This window comes from Patagioenas fasciata, chromosome 2 (genome assembly GCF_037038585.1).
Source record: "Patagioenas fasciata isolate bPatFas1 chromosome 2, bPatFas1.hap1, whole genome shotgun sequence".
In the NCBI taxonomy this organism is placed as follows: domain Eukaryota; kingdom Metazoa; phylum Chordata; class Aves; order Columbiformes; family Columbidae; genus Patagioenas; species Patagioenas fasciata.
In genome coordinates, this window is record NC_092521.1 from 121,789,372 (window position 1) to 121,805,227 (window position 15,856).

General features: G+C 36.0%; 1 protein-coding gene across 1 annotated transcript in view; it reads left to right on the forward strand.

The window, feature by feature from the left end:
- Positions 1-15,856, forward strand: part of KIF15 (kinesin family member 15) — a 36,245-nt gene that overhangs the window by 7,411 nt on the left and 12,978 nt on the right. Inside the window, exons 8-21 of the mRNA XM_065831665.2 lie at positions 174-383; positions 482-607; positions 2,017-2,139; positions 2,857-2,980; positions 4,684-4,775; positions 5,769-5,978; positions 7,327-7,504; positions 7,905-8,046; positions 10,384-10,525; positions 10,839-11,033; positions 11,929-12,036; positions 12,780-12,885; positions 13,443-13,608; positions 14,908-15,058. Coding sequence (XP_065687737.1) covers positions 174-383; positions 482-607; positions 2,017-2,139; positions 2,857-2,980; positions 4,684-4,775; positions 5,769-5,978; positions 7,327-7,504; positions 7,905-8,046; positions 10,384-10,525; positions 10,839-11,033; positions 11,929-12,036; positions 12,780-12,885; positions 13,443-13,608; positions 14,908-15,058 — 2,073 coding nt within the window. The remainder of the gene's footprint in view (positions 1-173; positions 384-481; positions 608-2,016; positions 2,140-2,856; positions 2,981-4,683; positions 4,776-5,768; positions 5,979-7,326; positions 7,505-7,904; positions 8,047-10,383; positions 10,526-10,838; positions 11,034-11,928; positions 12,037-12,779; positions 12,886-13,442; positions 13,609-14,907; positions 15,059-15,856) is intronic.

A 15,856-nucleotide genomic window follows, 5' to 3' on the forward strand; every position in this document is an offset into this window, starting at 1 on the left:
CCATAGCTGTATTTTTTCACTTCTCTTGTAAGAAAGGTTAAAAAAAGTCCTGGTCCTTGAGAGTTTTGAACGTTGTTGCACTGAAATATGCTTACTACTGTTTGTCACCAGTATATGAGTACTGGTTACAGTCTGAGATACTTGGAATTACTGGATGTCTTTTTCATGCATAGGTATTAACTATGGGCTGGAGAAACCGTCGTGTAGCATCAACCTCAATGAACAGGGAGTCCTCAAGATCACATGCAGTTTTCACTATCACAGTGGAATCAATGGAGAAAAACAATGAAATTGTTAACATTCGGTCTTCCCTGCTCAACTTGGTAGACTTGGCAGGATCTGAGAGACAGAAAGACACCCATACAGAAGGACTGAGGTTAAAGGTTAGATCTGTAATACCTGTGGCATCTTTCTCCTTTCAGATGTGCTGCCCTGTTCCATTCACCATATCTGTTCACCCTTGTTCTCTTTTCTCTTCTAGGAAGCAGGTAACATAAATCGATCACTAAGTTGCCTGGGCCAAGTAATCACAGCACTTGTTGATGTGGGTAATGGAAAACAGAGACACATTTGTTACCGGGATTCCAAGCTGACTTTTCTGTTACGGGTAATATATATCCTCTGGATTTTATGTGCTACTTGGGGTGTAGAAAAAAATACTTGTTCAGATTGGTGGGTTTTTTTACTCTAAAAAGCTGAAACTCGATACATGAAAAAGTTTTTTCTATATTGCTCAGGTGGAAGAAATCTTGAAAAACAACTTTTTACCTAAACAGGCTTCCAGTCGATTTATTACTCTTAACTGAATACAAGAAAATTTATGCTTATAATCTCCTTTTACATATTTGCAAGTTTTAAAGAAAAAGCAGCATATGTTTTCATTCCTATAACTTGGGAAATACTGTGTCTTACAATATAATATTTAGAGATGTGCTGAAATGTGTGACATGGCTTCCAGAATTCATCTATGTGTGCAAAGTGGTGTTATGATGTTAAGAATTAGATAAATTTACAGTTTCCTACCTGAGAGCTTATGGGCTCTTTTCAAGATGAACAGAAAACAAAGATGGAAGCAGTCAAAGATTTGTTGGATGCCAGTAGTCCTCAAAATTCTGAGAACAGTAAAGAATAATATCTGTAATATATTTTTGCATTATAATATAGTACTTGTACATAATACAGTATTTTTATTACAACACAGAATTATTGTGATCACAGCAGAATTTCCCAATCATTCCATCCCTGTTCCATGTAGATCTTACAATCATAAACTTCTGAAGAATTATGTTCTTCCAATGCAACCAAAAATATGAAGAAATTGGAAGAGAATTGCATCTATATGAACTACTACTTTCTTAAGTGGTTATTTTTTTTTAGGTGTTTGTACTTTCAAGAAGTCCACAAATGTGACTTCCTCTGCTAGACAGAGAATGCCATTGAGGCTTTTGGGCTATTTGGTAGTACTAGGCTTTTAGATATAATTCTCCAGAGATTTGAGAGCTACTTGTCAAACAGCAGATAGACATTTGAAGATGTGCACGTAAAAAGGGGAGGTTACTTCTGTATTCTTGGTCAAGAATCTGTTGTTTTGTGATTTTGTTTGTTTGGCAATTGCACCAAAACATAGGTTGGAACAATCAGCAGGGTAGATGATGTTCAAAATAGTGCGAATACCAATCTGCTTATGACCAAGATAAAAATGAAATTACTTTATTTCCTGTTGTGTTGTTTGTTTTTTTTTCCTCTCTCTCTGTTGTTCAGGTGTAACAGATCTCAAATTGTTAATTATTAATACAGAATCAGGGTTTTGAAAATGCAAATAAAGTCTTTATTTACAGTCACATCCTTGATAACTCACATTTGAATTAAAATTCAGAAACTTAAGTAGCATGGAGATTGAACAAACTGCAGAAGGGATTTAATTTAATCAAAGTGATACACAGTATCTCGTAGGTGATGGTTTCTTGCTGTAGCCAAAAACATGCAAAACAAGATAACTTCTGTGTTTTTAAATAGGATTCCCTTGGTGGTAATGCAAAAACATGTATAATTGCAAATGTTCATCCAGGATCCAGGTGTTTTGGTGAAACACTGTCCACCCTTAATTTTGCTCAGCGAGCAAAACTGATTAAAAACAAGGTAAGAGAGTTATCCAATGTCTTTATTGTTGCAACAAACAATTTTGTTTAAACTACACATCTGCAGACAGAGTAGCTTCATGGAAATGATCTCGTGCTTTTGCTAATTTTAATGGCTATAACTTTTTTAGGAAAGTAAATTTAGAATTTTTAAATGTTTGACAAATGATTATTGAAAAGGACTTGTTTTTGCTTACAAATAGACTACAACAGCTGGGCACTAGGTAATGGCTGATAAGAGTGTGTGTTCATTGCTTGTTCTCCGAGCACTTCATTGGATAAAGTAAATCTGTACTAAAAGTTAAAATTGTCACAAAAAAAAATAGATATAATAGTATTTCAGTGCATCCAGGATTTATATATGCTAATTCCCAAACCATAATTTCTCATCACTGGGTTTTGAAAGTGTGTTGGCATTTGGCTAGAAACTGCTGCCCTTGATGTATACTACTAAGCTTCATTGGTTAAAAAGCTCCTGAGAAAATTCTGCAGAAAACATTAAATTTTTAACAAATATTTTTAATTAAGGTGCCACTTGCTGGTTTCTTGATAAACTGAATGTTGCTTTTCCCATGAGTTTCTCCTTTCATAAGGTGGGAAACTTCTTAGCAGTTTGTTGCTTTGCAATTTTTGACTCTTCTTTTATCCTATAAAAGATAAGATTATTTTTTTTTAATTTGTACATCTTTGTAATTTTCTTTTAACATATTTATGAAAGGCTGTGGTAAATGAAGACACGCAAGGAAATGTGAGCCAACTGCAAGCTGAGATCAAGAAGTTGAAAGACCAGCTTGCTCAACTAACTTCAGTGCCATCTATGCGTCACGTTTCTGTATCACAAGGTAAGAGTTGGGGGTGAGGGGAGAGAGAACTTGCTACTCTTTTAGCCCAGAGTGTTGGAGCCTTATACAATTCATTAAGTTTCTGAACAATTAAAATTGTTGTAAGGACTGACCTATAGAGGTTGAATTTGTCTTATGGATCCTATTGCCTGTATTTGTATCTAATGTTTTGCGGAAATTGTTAACGTGATTTTATTTTCTTTGTGTGTGGGGCTATGCTTCTATTGTAGCATACCTAGAATACTCTTCCAGCTCAAAAGAGCTGTTATCTTGCCTAATCCTGTAAGTAACAAAAAGTTTACATGTGACTGCTTGTACATTTATGTTGGAGGGAGGCCACTAGGGTGTTGACAATGCCCATTCAATCTGCATTCTTTTTAAGCTCAGGAGAGGATTTTTTTCTTTCCTCCTTCCCCTTTTGCCCCTTCAGGAAGATCCTAAGAAGGATGTTTACCTTTCAGTAAAAGTTCAGTATCAATGTAAGATGGTAATGGGATTTTTATCAATACGTAACTTTTCTTCCAGAAGCTTTTCACTAGACAACTGCATCTATGCTATAGATACCAGCATAGCTTTCTACTACATATGCTTCTCACTGAAATCCACTACCTTGTAATGTTTTATTATAAGGTGGTAAACTTGGTCTTGTAACTCTCACTGTGATCCTGAGTTAACTCTATCCTGATCTTGCTGAGAAATCAAAGATACAACAATAGAATTTTAACTAAAGAAGTTAGAAAGACTCTTCTAATATAATGCATCTGTGGCTGAGTTTTTCTAAGGAAAAGTTACTTCTCTATGAGTATCACATTCACCCATTAAAAAGAGCTGATGATGATGTTAATACTGAATCATTGTCTGTGAATACAGAGAGAGGGCTCAAAAATGTTGTTTGAGTTGTGAGGGAAAGCAAATGATTATGCTTAAACACTGAAGAAAGGTTTTATGCAGAACCTAATGTGTTAGAGCTGTGTTTAGTCTATGCAATTGAATCAGGTTTGTAATATTTGATCACACAAATATGAAAGCTGCTTAGAAGCCCCTTTAAAGACATCCTGGCATTTTTTAATGTATTAAATTAAATAGGATAGTCATTGTGCACCTAGATACTATGGTGATTAGTATTCTATAAGCAGTCTTGCCTGCATGAGACTATTCAGGAATGCTATTTTAAATTAATTTCTGAAGTGGATTAGTTAAACCTTTTTAATCCCTTATGTGGACACTTTCCTTCCAGATTAAATTACTAATTGTCCACTTAATTCATGCTTATTTTCCTGAATTTCCTTCTCATAAACCAGTTAGTCCACCTTTAATATGTACAAACTAATAATGCAATAAATGGTTTAGTGTTATCAAATTAATTTCAGAGGGGTTTTGCAGTTTATAGATACATTCAGCTGAACAAACTGATTCTTTAATTTTATTAAAAGTTCATCGCAAAGCTGTTTAATGCTTGAACAACTTTGTTAATTATACAATTATGTATATTGACTCTGCTCTTTATCAGGACTTGCAGGCGACTAAGAATTACAGTCTAAATGTCTTTGCTATGGGTACGGCATATGATTTTAGAGGAATTATGTTGTTAAAATAATTTATTTAAATTTTCTTTACATAACTGTCATGTTATGTATTTAGGAAAACCTGGTTAACTGATATATTAATAAATATGGCATTCATTTTATTGACTTACCCTACAGGTACTGTTGATGAAGGGAAGAACAACATAAATTACATGAACAACTTTCTTGAAGCAATGTTGTTCTGGGAGAAATCAGAAGGTGAAAAGAAGGTAAGAAAGCATTAATATTTCTAAATGTATTCTGTATACTATCTGGTAAGACCATATTGAAACTGACTCCTAATTATTTTTCTTTGTTTTTGAATAAAAATACTCTGTCTAAAGATAAGGTTTCATAATAATGGAACTAGTCAAATGACATTTAAAATAAAATCTTTCAAAATCAGACAAGCCATAGGATAGCTTTCGTAGTATGTTTAGTTTTAGGGGTTTTATTTGAATTTTCTAATAAAAACTTTGAACAGAACAACAAACTTGACAATCAATGGTAGGACAAGAGGTAATGAGTTCAAACTGGAACACGAGAGGTTCCACTTAAATTTGAGAAGGAACTTCTTCTCAGTGAGGGTGACAGAGCACTGGAACAGGCTGCCCAGTGGGGTAGTGGAGTCTCCTTCTCTGGAGACATTCAAAACCCGCCTTGACACCTTCCTGTGTAACCTCATCTAGGTGTTCCTGCTCCGGCAGGGGGATTGGACTGGATCTTTTGAGCTCCCTTCCAGTCCCTAACATTCTGTGATTCTGTGAAACTTCTGTTTTACGCAGTTCTGAGTGCATCTTTGGGTGTCTGGGTCAACAGTATGTTTTTTGAAGCAAACCTCACAGTCATCCCCATTTTATTGTGCATTGCTTCATGTCATGGTGCAGTGCTGAATCATCCAAAATAGGGTTTTTTTTGGGGGGGGGGGTGGGGACGAGGGAAGGGAAGAAAATTAACTGAAACTCTAGAGGTGCATCTAATGTGCTCAACTGAATATTTAGTCTACAGGATCATATTGGAGCTTCTAAGTAAAGTTTTTGCAATAGAGCGTGTAATTTGGCTTCTTGATACGAGTTGTTGCTCTCTACAGGTCTGCTCCAAATGAATGTGTTCACAAAATTGTTAACTGAGTTTTGCATCATTTGTGTGTATGTAATACGTGCACCTTAAAAATTAATCTAATGTAACTCACTTTCCACCAATCTGTGTATGTACTTTCTAAGAATTTATTAGAAAAAATTGCTCAACTAGAAGATCTGTGTGCCAAGAAGGAAAAATTCATTCAGTCCAATAAAATGATAGTTAAATTCCGTGAAGACCATATCGTTCGCTTGGAGAGATTACATAAGGAGTCTGGTGGAAGTTTATTGCCAAAAGAGCAGAATGATCTTCTCAGTGAATTGAGAGAGGAATTGCAGATGCTCAGAGAACAGGTAAGTCTCTAGTTTTTCCCTTCTAGAAGAGTTATTGTGAGAATAGCTCATGTAATGGACTTCTGTGATGAGTGGATATGGGCTTCGTAGGAAAGACAGGCAGGAAAAAAGTGGATGGGTGGTGGGTCCCTTTACAGAAGCACTCGAGGGAATGGCAGGAAGATGTGCCAGCAGAGGTTTAGGTTGGACATTAGGAGAAGGTTCTTCACCCAGAATGTCATGGAGCACTGAACAGGCTCCCCAGGGAGGTGTCACGGCCCTAAGCCTAACAGTGTTCAAGAAGAGACTGGACAATGCCCTCAGAGACATGGTGTGGACTGTGGGGTTGTCATATGCAGGGACAGGAGTTGGGCTTGATGATCCTTGTGAGTCCCTTCCAACTCAGGGCATTCTATGATTCTATGAAAGTAATAGAATATAGATTCCCTATGGAAGGGTTTAGAGCTTGTGAGTTTGTGTAAGAGGAGAAGCTAGTAAGGGTGATGTCATGGGAGCTTGCTACAGGCCACCTGATCTGGGTGAGGTAGAGGACTAAGTCTCCTTTAAGCAACTCTCAAGGAAGTCTCCAAATCACAAATCCCCATTGTTATGGGAGACTTTAACCTCCATGACATCTGTTGAAAGGGAAAGACAGCAGGATGCAAGTAATTCAGCAGGTTTCTGAAGGAGAATAGCACAGATGCTAGATGAGCCAATCGGGGGTCATGCTGTCCTGGAGCTGTCTGAGGAAGGCAAGCAGCCAAGTACATACCTAAGGCTTCAGCAGAGGAGGCTTCAGGTTATTCAGGTATCTGGTAGGTGTGGTATCACTAGTGAGGCAATTTTGAAGAACAAAGAAGCTCAAGACAGAAGGCAGATCTGTAAAAACAATTTTGTCCAAGCACAAGCAGGAAAAAGGAGTAGATATATTAGAAGACCAGCTTGAATCTGTAACTCATAACTGAACTCCAAAGTGAAGTGGGGAGGAAAGTACAGAAGGTCAGGACAATCATTAAAGAATTATAGAAACATTGCTATAGCATGGATGGACAGTGTTAAGAAAAGCCAAAGCTCAAGGCTGAAACTGAAAAGGGGTGTCAAGAGTAGCAAGAAAAGCTGCTACTGCTTTATTACCAATAAAAGAATAAGCACAATAAATGCAAACCCACTGTCTTTTTTAAGAGCAGATTCCAAGAGAGTAAGAAAATTTTTAAAAAAAATGGGGCAGCTTTAACCACTGTTGGGAATACCTTTTTTTCCCTTTTCTATTGAAAGTTAATGCTTATTAAAGGTGGTAGAGGAACAGCTAGTTATGCATAGCGTTGTCTGGAAAATAAAAGCTGTTGAATAAAAATATTACTTATCACAGATGGAACAACACCCACGAATTGCAAAGTATGCCATGGAGAACCATAACCTCAGAGAGGAGAATAAAAGACTTCGTTCTTTACAGTCAGTTAAAAAGGCCCAAGAAATTGATGCTCAGACTATTGCAGAACTAGAAAAAGCTTTTTTGGAAGCTTCAGCTGCAGAGAAAAATACTGGAGGTAAAAATATGCTAACGTTCTTCAGCTAAATAAGCTTACTGTGTTTCTGTTGTGTGCAATGTAGTGTTGAAAATGTCTGTCTTGATGTATTTTTGCCTTCTTCAAAGTGATACCTAAAGACTGATAAAACAGGTTTCCTTAATTTTATTCACACTGGCCTGTGAAATACAGCAGTAGGGAATTTGGATTCTCGTGCATCTTGTGAACACCATCCGTAATCATATTTTGTTGTCCTCAGTTATTATGAAGACTGCGGTAATATTAATTGTTCTGCTAATACCCATTTTTTTCAACCTCAATTGCTGCTGTACTCTTCAAAAGCCTACAAATGCTTTCATTTTAGTAAAACTTACAATATTTGAGCTACTCTGATTTCAGAGGGTGTATGTTTGTTCTTTAGGTCATCATTTATATTCTACCACCGTATCAGTGGAAGGCAACTCCCTGGCATCTGTTGAAAAGCTGAAGGCACGCCTGCTACAGACTCAAAGTGAACTGGCGAGTTCAAAACAAGAATATGAAGAATTCAAAGAGCTAACCAAGTGAGACAAAACAGCATAGAAATGTCTTTAAATGTATTTAAATAATTACTTATATTGATCTTTTTAAAGGTAGTCTCAGACCCTGAATATACAGTCATAAGTATGTTCTTTGGATATAAAAGAGGGCATTATTAATAGGACTGGCATTCCCATAGAATATGTTCCTGTTCAACTCAGTTACTTCCAGACTAGGAAACTACCATGATGCAGTCTGAAGGCAGGTCTGCACTGTTGCAGTTGTTTTTTTTTTTTTCTGAAAGCTCTTCTTTATGCTAAGATGCAGAAGAATGCACATCATCTTGGAGTTCTGATAGTCACCTGCTTAATGGGGCAGGGCGAGTTTGGCTTAGCTGCCAGGCTGAGCAGTAACTAAATATTCCAGATGGAAGCAGTGACAGGAACTGAGAGTTGAGGGGTGTATTTTGGGGTTTTTGTTTGGTTTAGTGCAATGATAGTTTTTCGTATAATCACTTGAAGATTGCAAGTTGAGTCACCATAAATGTTGAATCCAAGCACCCCAGAGAATTTTGTCTAACCTGTTGGCTGATCTTGTTTGGTGGTGGGGTTTGTTTTTTGGGGGGTTTTGTTTGTTTGTTTGTTTTCCACTTCAAAGACTTAATAAGGCAATAGTACCACTATCTTCAGACTTGATATCAGAAGAGACATTTAATTCAAAGGAGAGCAAAGACATGGTGTCAGTAGTTAACTGATGTCCATTTGCTTTGGCATGTAAACATAAGATAACACTCTACTTTGTCCTTACTAATGTACTGAAGAATTTCGTGTCATTGTTCTCGTTGAGGGCAGCACAAGATAATGCAAAAGGCCTGAGGAATATCTTCACTGTGTGTGCATGTGTATATATATGCAAATGTGTAATACATGGCTTAACTTGATCAACCCCATTTCTGAAAAATTCAGGTCCTGTTGCTGGAGATACAAGAAAAATAATTGTGTTTCCAGCAAATGTAATGTAAACCTAGAAGGCAAAAGGGACCTGATTTTTTTAATTGTATTTATTTTTAGGTTCTACCTAACGTTGATTTTTATTAATTTTGGTGAATCTAGAGTGTGATTCTAGAAGCATTGGCATAAGATATGTCAATTTTTGCCTCTCTACTTTTTGTTGTTGTTGCAAAGTAGCTTTGTAATGTTTTTTTTGCTCATTTGAGGAATTTTATGAATTTCTATTTTTATTCTTAGATTTCTGATTAGCAAATCCTATGCACATTCTAAATGTGTTAGGATCTACTGAGTTTATCAATTCAGCAACCCATCTGTTGTCCTGTATCATTAGTTACAATTGACTGTTTATATTCTCATATATTATTTTCCTGCCCATTTGGCATATTCCTGTTTCATGTATCGCATGTTTTGTGCATGTCTTGCTTTCTTGATAGTACATATGCGTTTTATTGTCACTTTCTTCATGGAGTACAGTCAAACAGAAGCATCTTTTTGAGCCTCTGGATTCACCTCTTGATTTCACTAAATTTTAAACTCGTTTTCAGTTTCAGAGTGACAAAATGCTTCATTTTACATGCAAGTGTAATGGCATGCTATATCTGAATAAGTAGAGTAAAATGTAACGATTTCACAAAATCAATGTATGCTTATTTTTCTGTTGTTCAATAGCAGTCAGAACTAAAGTTCTATTCTGATCCATAACTCTTGTTGGAAACTCTAAAAACACAAGGGAAAAGTGATAGCATTAAACTGCCAAAAGATGAAATACTATATTTCCTTTTGTCTGTAGACTTTGACCCTACAATTATGTCAGTAAGGCCAACTATCAGAGTAACAGCATGTAGTTCTGCAAAATACATAATGAAAATTCTTCCTAAATTTCTGCTCAACTGTTGGATTTCAGTTAAAGTACTCTTAGAGGGCAAAGTAATCATAACAGAGAAGCACTTCCAAAAAAAAATCTTTAAAGGATTTTCTTTAATCCTGCCAAGCACCAGTTCAGACTTCTCATATAACTGGATAACATTTTTAAAGCTTAAAACCGTATTGGTAGGGATGATATCACTTTCTCATAAAAGGAATTGCAGAGCTCTCAGCTTATTTCATACCGTGTAATGGATTTTTTTCTGACAGTTTTAGTTATCCATCTGCTTGCTTCATTATGCAAGCACAAATAAGCTTCTTAGCTGCGGGTTTTTTTTAACTTTTTAATACAGCGCTGGTGGCTTTCTTCTCAAAATAATGTATTTCAGTGTTTGGGTGAAAGTTCAGCTTCAGTTTGCTCATTGGCAATAGTGCAGTTTATTCATACTGGTGGGAGGGGCAAACTGATGGAGTGGTTTTGACAGAAGTAAAATGCTTCCTAAACAGGAAAGAGCACATGGAACTGCAATCGGAGCTTCAATCCCTTCGGAAAGCAAACCAGCATCTTGAAAACATTCTGGAAGCAACCAAAGCACACAAGCGCCGAGAAGTCTCTCAGTTACATAAACTACACAGAGAAACTCTGAAGGTATGAGGATAAGTTTATTTAAAACCAGACATACTTACTCCTGAGTTGTATGATCCTTAACCTAACTAGTGTTCTGGCATGTAATCCATATGTGATAAAGTAGATACACTACTTTTTTTGTTCTGAAATACTTACTGAATGTCTGCTACTGTAATCAGGTGACAAATCTGAAAAAGTGTAGTGACTTAGAACTAACCACTTTGAGCATTTTATTTCATTATTCTGCGTATAGAATTATGAAGTACAATACCAGCCAAAGTCTTAGTTCCATTTTACGGTTAAAATAAAGACTGCTTTGTAATCTTTATAACAGAACATAACCACTCCAACAAAAGCTTACCAGCTAAGATCTCGCCTAGTGCCGCGAATAAGCCCAGAAATCTTGGATTACCATTCTGAAGATTTTCAGTGTTCTGAAGTGATGGATGACATTTTGAAAGAGCCAGTTCCCCCAGAGATGAATGAACAAGCATATGAGGCCATTGCTGAGGAGCTTAAAGTGGCACAGGTGATTGTTCTGGATAAAAACTTAAGTGTATGTGTAACTTTATAATAAAGAAGGTTTTGGCATGAAATACTTCCTCGCCAACCCACCCAAATATATTATAATTTGCGTGGTAAACTGAGGCTCTTAAGGCTTCACTAAACAATTCTCTAACTATACATTGCACTTAAGAGAACTTCCAATGAAAATACTGATAGGGATTTGAGAGTTTATTATTGTAAGTAGTTTAAGAAACATAGGACATTTAAATTTATTTAACCTGATAACTTGTTTCTGAGGAAACTTCTTTCTAAGTCTCTGGTGACAGCTAAATGTGGAACACTACCCAAGCTTAAAATATAAACTTCATTATTTGAAGAAACCTGTCAAATACTGCTTGTCCACCGTTATACCTTAATTGTCTTGTATCTATCCTAAAGGGCAGGGAAGGTCTTTTGTCACATTAAGAGTGCTACAAAGCTACCTGAACTACCCTCTAGAAGCTGGAATTCATTTCAGTGCATGTAAAACCGTGGTATGACACCCAAAACCCTTATTTGATGCTTACCATGGTGCAGAGATCCTGCAAGGAACATTGCTAGTGCATATTTTTAATAACTTCTTTTTAAAAGTCTTATTTCTCCAAAATAAAGATGAGTCCGAAAACCAAGTGTTTATTGGATTCAGTCCTTGTATTCACTGATGGACTTTCTTGTGTTTTGACAGTTTACTTAGCAATAGGAGAAATCGGCTACTTAAGATACCAGTTTATTTTTGCATGTTCTGTTTTCTGTTGGTTCAGGTCATTAAAAAAGAAAGCAGTTGATATTTTTATATTTAATATGCATGGACTGCCATATGGCATGTGAGAATAACTGGTAGATGAGTGTTCTAATTTTGAGCGTCTGTTGTGTTACAGGAGCAACTGAGCACAATGCAGACAAGGCTGGATGAAGAGGAAAGCAAAAATATAAAACTTCAGCAGCATATTAATAAACTGGAGCATCATTCTGCACAAATACAGCAGGTGAGAGTACAATGTAATACAGGGCTACATGTGAGTGTGAGATACGGCACGGTGATATCTACCACACTCTGTGAGGTCTGCAGTGTTACTTGCATTTTGATTCTGAAAAATTTACATAGTGTGACAGCTCAGGGCATTGCAGGAAGACAAGGTCTTCATTTAATGTAACACTGTAGGTTTGGGGTTTTTGTTTTAAATGTTGTGATTCTGAGCCTTCTTGATCTCAAATATAAGCAAATAGACACTCAAGATGTCTGTGCTTGGTTTTGGACAACTGCATGATTTCTGGAAAACAACAATAGTCACAAGGAAATTTTAAACTTTGAAATGCTAAAAATACTACTTGCCTCGGTTGGAACTGAACTGAAATATCCTTACTCTATAATTCACAAGTCTTCCTTAATAGCTAGGTTTGATTTAACATCAGAAAGGAAATAAGACCTGTTTTCTTCCCAGGTCAGTCTCATTTCTGATAGCTCTGTTCAGATGTAGATCTCAGTTCCTAAGCTGTGGGTTGCTTTTGAACTTTTTAGGTAAGGTAATGTCTTCAGTTATATTGAAATAATTCTTTTTCTTTGACTTCAGTGGATTTCAGATTTGTCAAACATCAAATTTAAAGAAAAACGCATCTTGCATTTATAATCAGCTGATTAAATACTCTAATACTTTATTATTGCTACAGCACTATGACTTAGTCTCTCCTGTATTTCCTTCCATTTAAAAATTTTACTTCTCTTCTCAAGCTTCTTTCATCTGAAAGGAATGACTGGAGTAAAGAGCGTCAGGATCTCCTTGAACAGATAAAATCACTTGAAAAGCAATTTCAAGACAGTCAAAGCAAGACTGACAGTAAGTCTGTAACACTGAAATTCCATATGAAGTTTTGAGGTGTCTTAATACTTTGAATTAACAATAGCACGTCTTGAGTAACTAATTGGATTTAAGATGATAAAGTCATACTGATTTGTTTTTTCTTTTTTTTTTTCTTCTAAAGAAAAATCTCTAATACCTGTAGAATAGCTTTTTTCTGACAAGTCTTGCACAGTATGCAAAATTGAAAATGGTTCTCTTTTTCAGCCTGAATGTGAAGAGAGTACAGGATACAGTATTTTAAAAGGAAAATAATAACTAAAAATAACAGGAAAGCCCTAAATTGGTCTATGGAAATGCAGTGAATATCCTCTGGAGTGTTTTTGATTCTGCCTATACTCTTCAGTTCTTAAAGTCAGTGTTTCATTGACCTTTTCCATTTACAAATTACTTTTGTGTGTTACCTTCAAGGTTAATTCCACTAAAAATGTGGAAAGTCTTGTGAGACTTTCCCAGGATGTTCTGTAGTGTTACAAGTCCTATATCTAGCACAGTTTTCCAAATAACATGTCAAATATTTGTTTGGCTTTTGACAGTATTAAAAAGTGAAGTCTGCGACTTGCGCATTGTCCTGCAGTCTGCAGACAAGGAGCTGTCTACTGTAAAATCAGAATATAGTGCCTTTAGGGAAAAGCAAGAGAAAGAAATGAGTCAGCTTTCTGGGAGACATATGGATGTACAGTTCCAGCTGGACAGCGTCAGGTATGTTGACACTTGGGTCAAATGCCTTAACCTCCCTTCTGGATGCATCCAGTGATTTAGGTGTTCTTTTCTGCATGTGAATTTGCACTTTACATCTCTTATTTTGTGTTTATGTCCTTTGAATATTTTTTTCTCAATTCTTTCCACACCTATTTCAGAGCCATGAGGGAGAACATGGTGAAATTAGCAGAAAAAAAAGAGGCTTCCTTAATTTTGGTTTGCTATATAGGATTTTCTCATTATCATATCTGTAAGCTTACTGATCTCCAAAACTTAATAGCTGAAGAGGTATAGTTTGTTTGTTTGGTTTTTTCCAATTTAGTCTTAACAATGAAAGTGTTACTTCTCAGTCTGGTCGCAAGAAGGTGTTGTAGTGATGCTGCTCTAAAAATACAGGCAGAAAGAAACTGTAAAAATAAACTGAAGTTTCACTATTGAAACCTGAAATGCTCAGTATGTTGTATGCAATAACTGACATTATTATTGGAATATGAAAACCAGTGAGATGTTTAATCATTAGTGTAGCTTAGTTATGTTGGGTTTTGTTTGTTTTGTTGGGTTTTGGTTTTGTGGTTTGTTGTTTTGGAGGTTTGCTTTGTTTTGTTTTCCTGGGAAGATTAACTACATTATTGCATTATAGAGGGTCATGTCTTAGCTGAAGTAATTTTTCGAGTGATGCATTGTGAGACTGGGAACATGAAACTGAATGTTGTGGTTTCATTGATGCCTTCTGTGATAGCAGAAGTACTGACTTTGGAGGGTGTTTCTTTTGTAGATTCTCCATTAATAACATGAATCATAACACTTGTTTAGCAGCTCATTTGCCCCTCTTTGCTATTCATTTCTGTGAAAGATCAAATGAAAAGTTTTCAGAGTAACAATTTAAAAGGAAATGACACAGATGTGCCCAGAGTATATAAAGATTTTATATGGGATAAATAAGCTTGATATAATTTTAGCAGATGTAGGTACTCAGGATTATTCCAGCAGAGTTCAATCAAAAAAGGTCTTTATCAAGACAGAGTAACTGAAATGTCTATGGAATTTTGTAAGCAGTAAATTATTTCTATGGATCAGAATGAGTTCTCTGCCTTATCTGACAATGCCACTTAAATTTCCTTCATAATTTTGCAGTTTCTCACTTTAAAAAAAAGTTACCATATATGTCAGTTACTTCTTTCTAAAATAACTGTACTCTGTATATTTTCTGAAGATTATAAAATACTGACTGGAGTATTTTTATAGGGAAACAAACCCTTATCCTTAATATTGTGGGTGGCTTTTTTTGTCTTTATAAAGGCTAGAACATGAAAAGATTCTTGAAGAAAAAGCAAGCCTGCAGGATGACTATGACAATTTGCAAGAAGTAGCAAAGTTTGAGACAGATCAACTGAAGCAACAACTTGAGGACAGAAACCAAGAAGTTGAAACCATGAAAACTGAGCTTTGTGTAAGACTTTTAAAGGACTTTATTACATGGTTCCTCATGTAGCCAGATTGTTTAATTCTGTTATTGTATCATCAATACTAGATTCCACAGTAATAACAAGTTTCCTGGTGATCTCATTTGGAAGACGTACCCAGAATCTTTTTGAAAACTTACTGCAAGATTTTTGCAAATGCAGGATATAATAAATATCCAAATAGCATGATGAAGTAGGAGGTTTTTAGGCTGAAGAAATGGTTCTGGAAATGTTGAGAGAGATGGGTTAATTAGTAAAGGAACAAGAAACTGCTTTGGAAAATAATCCTGGCACCGAAATACTGGTGACCTTTTCTCCTGGTGCTAGCTTAAGACTAGCTTACTTATTCTATCTTTACAAAGCAGTTTCTTAAAAATTTTCATAGTGGATATGATCTTGTTAAAATGATCTATGCCTTTTTGTGGTGGATTGCTGTCCTGCAGTTGAGTTGATGTTGTCCTTTAAAGCCTGTCAGGCTGCAGCGACTGCAGAACGGCAGTAAGGTTGCTCAAGGGCTTTTGCAAATGATTTTGCATGCTTTTCTGCAGTATACACTGTGCCTGCTCAGCAAGTTTGCTGTAAGTTTTCCTTTTTGGTGTTTCAAGGAATACCGACAGATTGAAAATTATTCTTTTAAATTCCTTTCCTTATAGTCCAATATCTTGAACTCCTGGTTAGAATTTGAAAAGTCTCCCCAGATAAGTACACAGTTGAAAATTCTGTTTTCCCCCTTTAAAGCCTTGGATATGGAAGAACATTGTAGCTAGATGATTTCATTATCGATG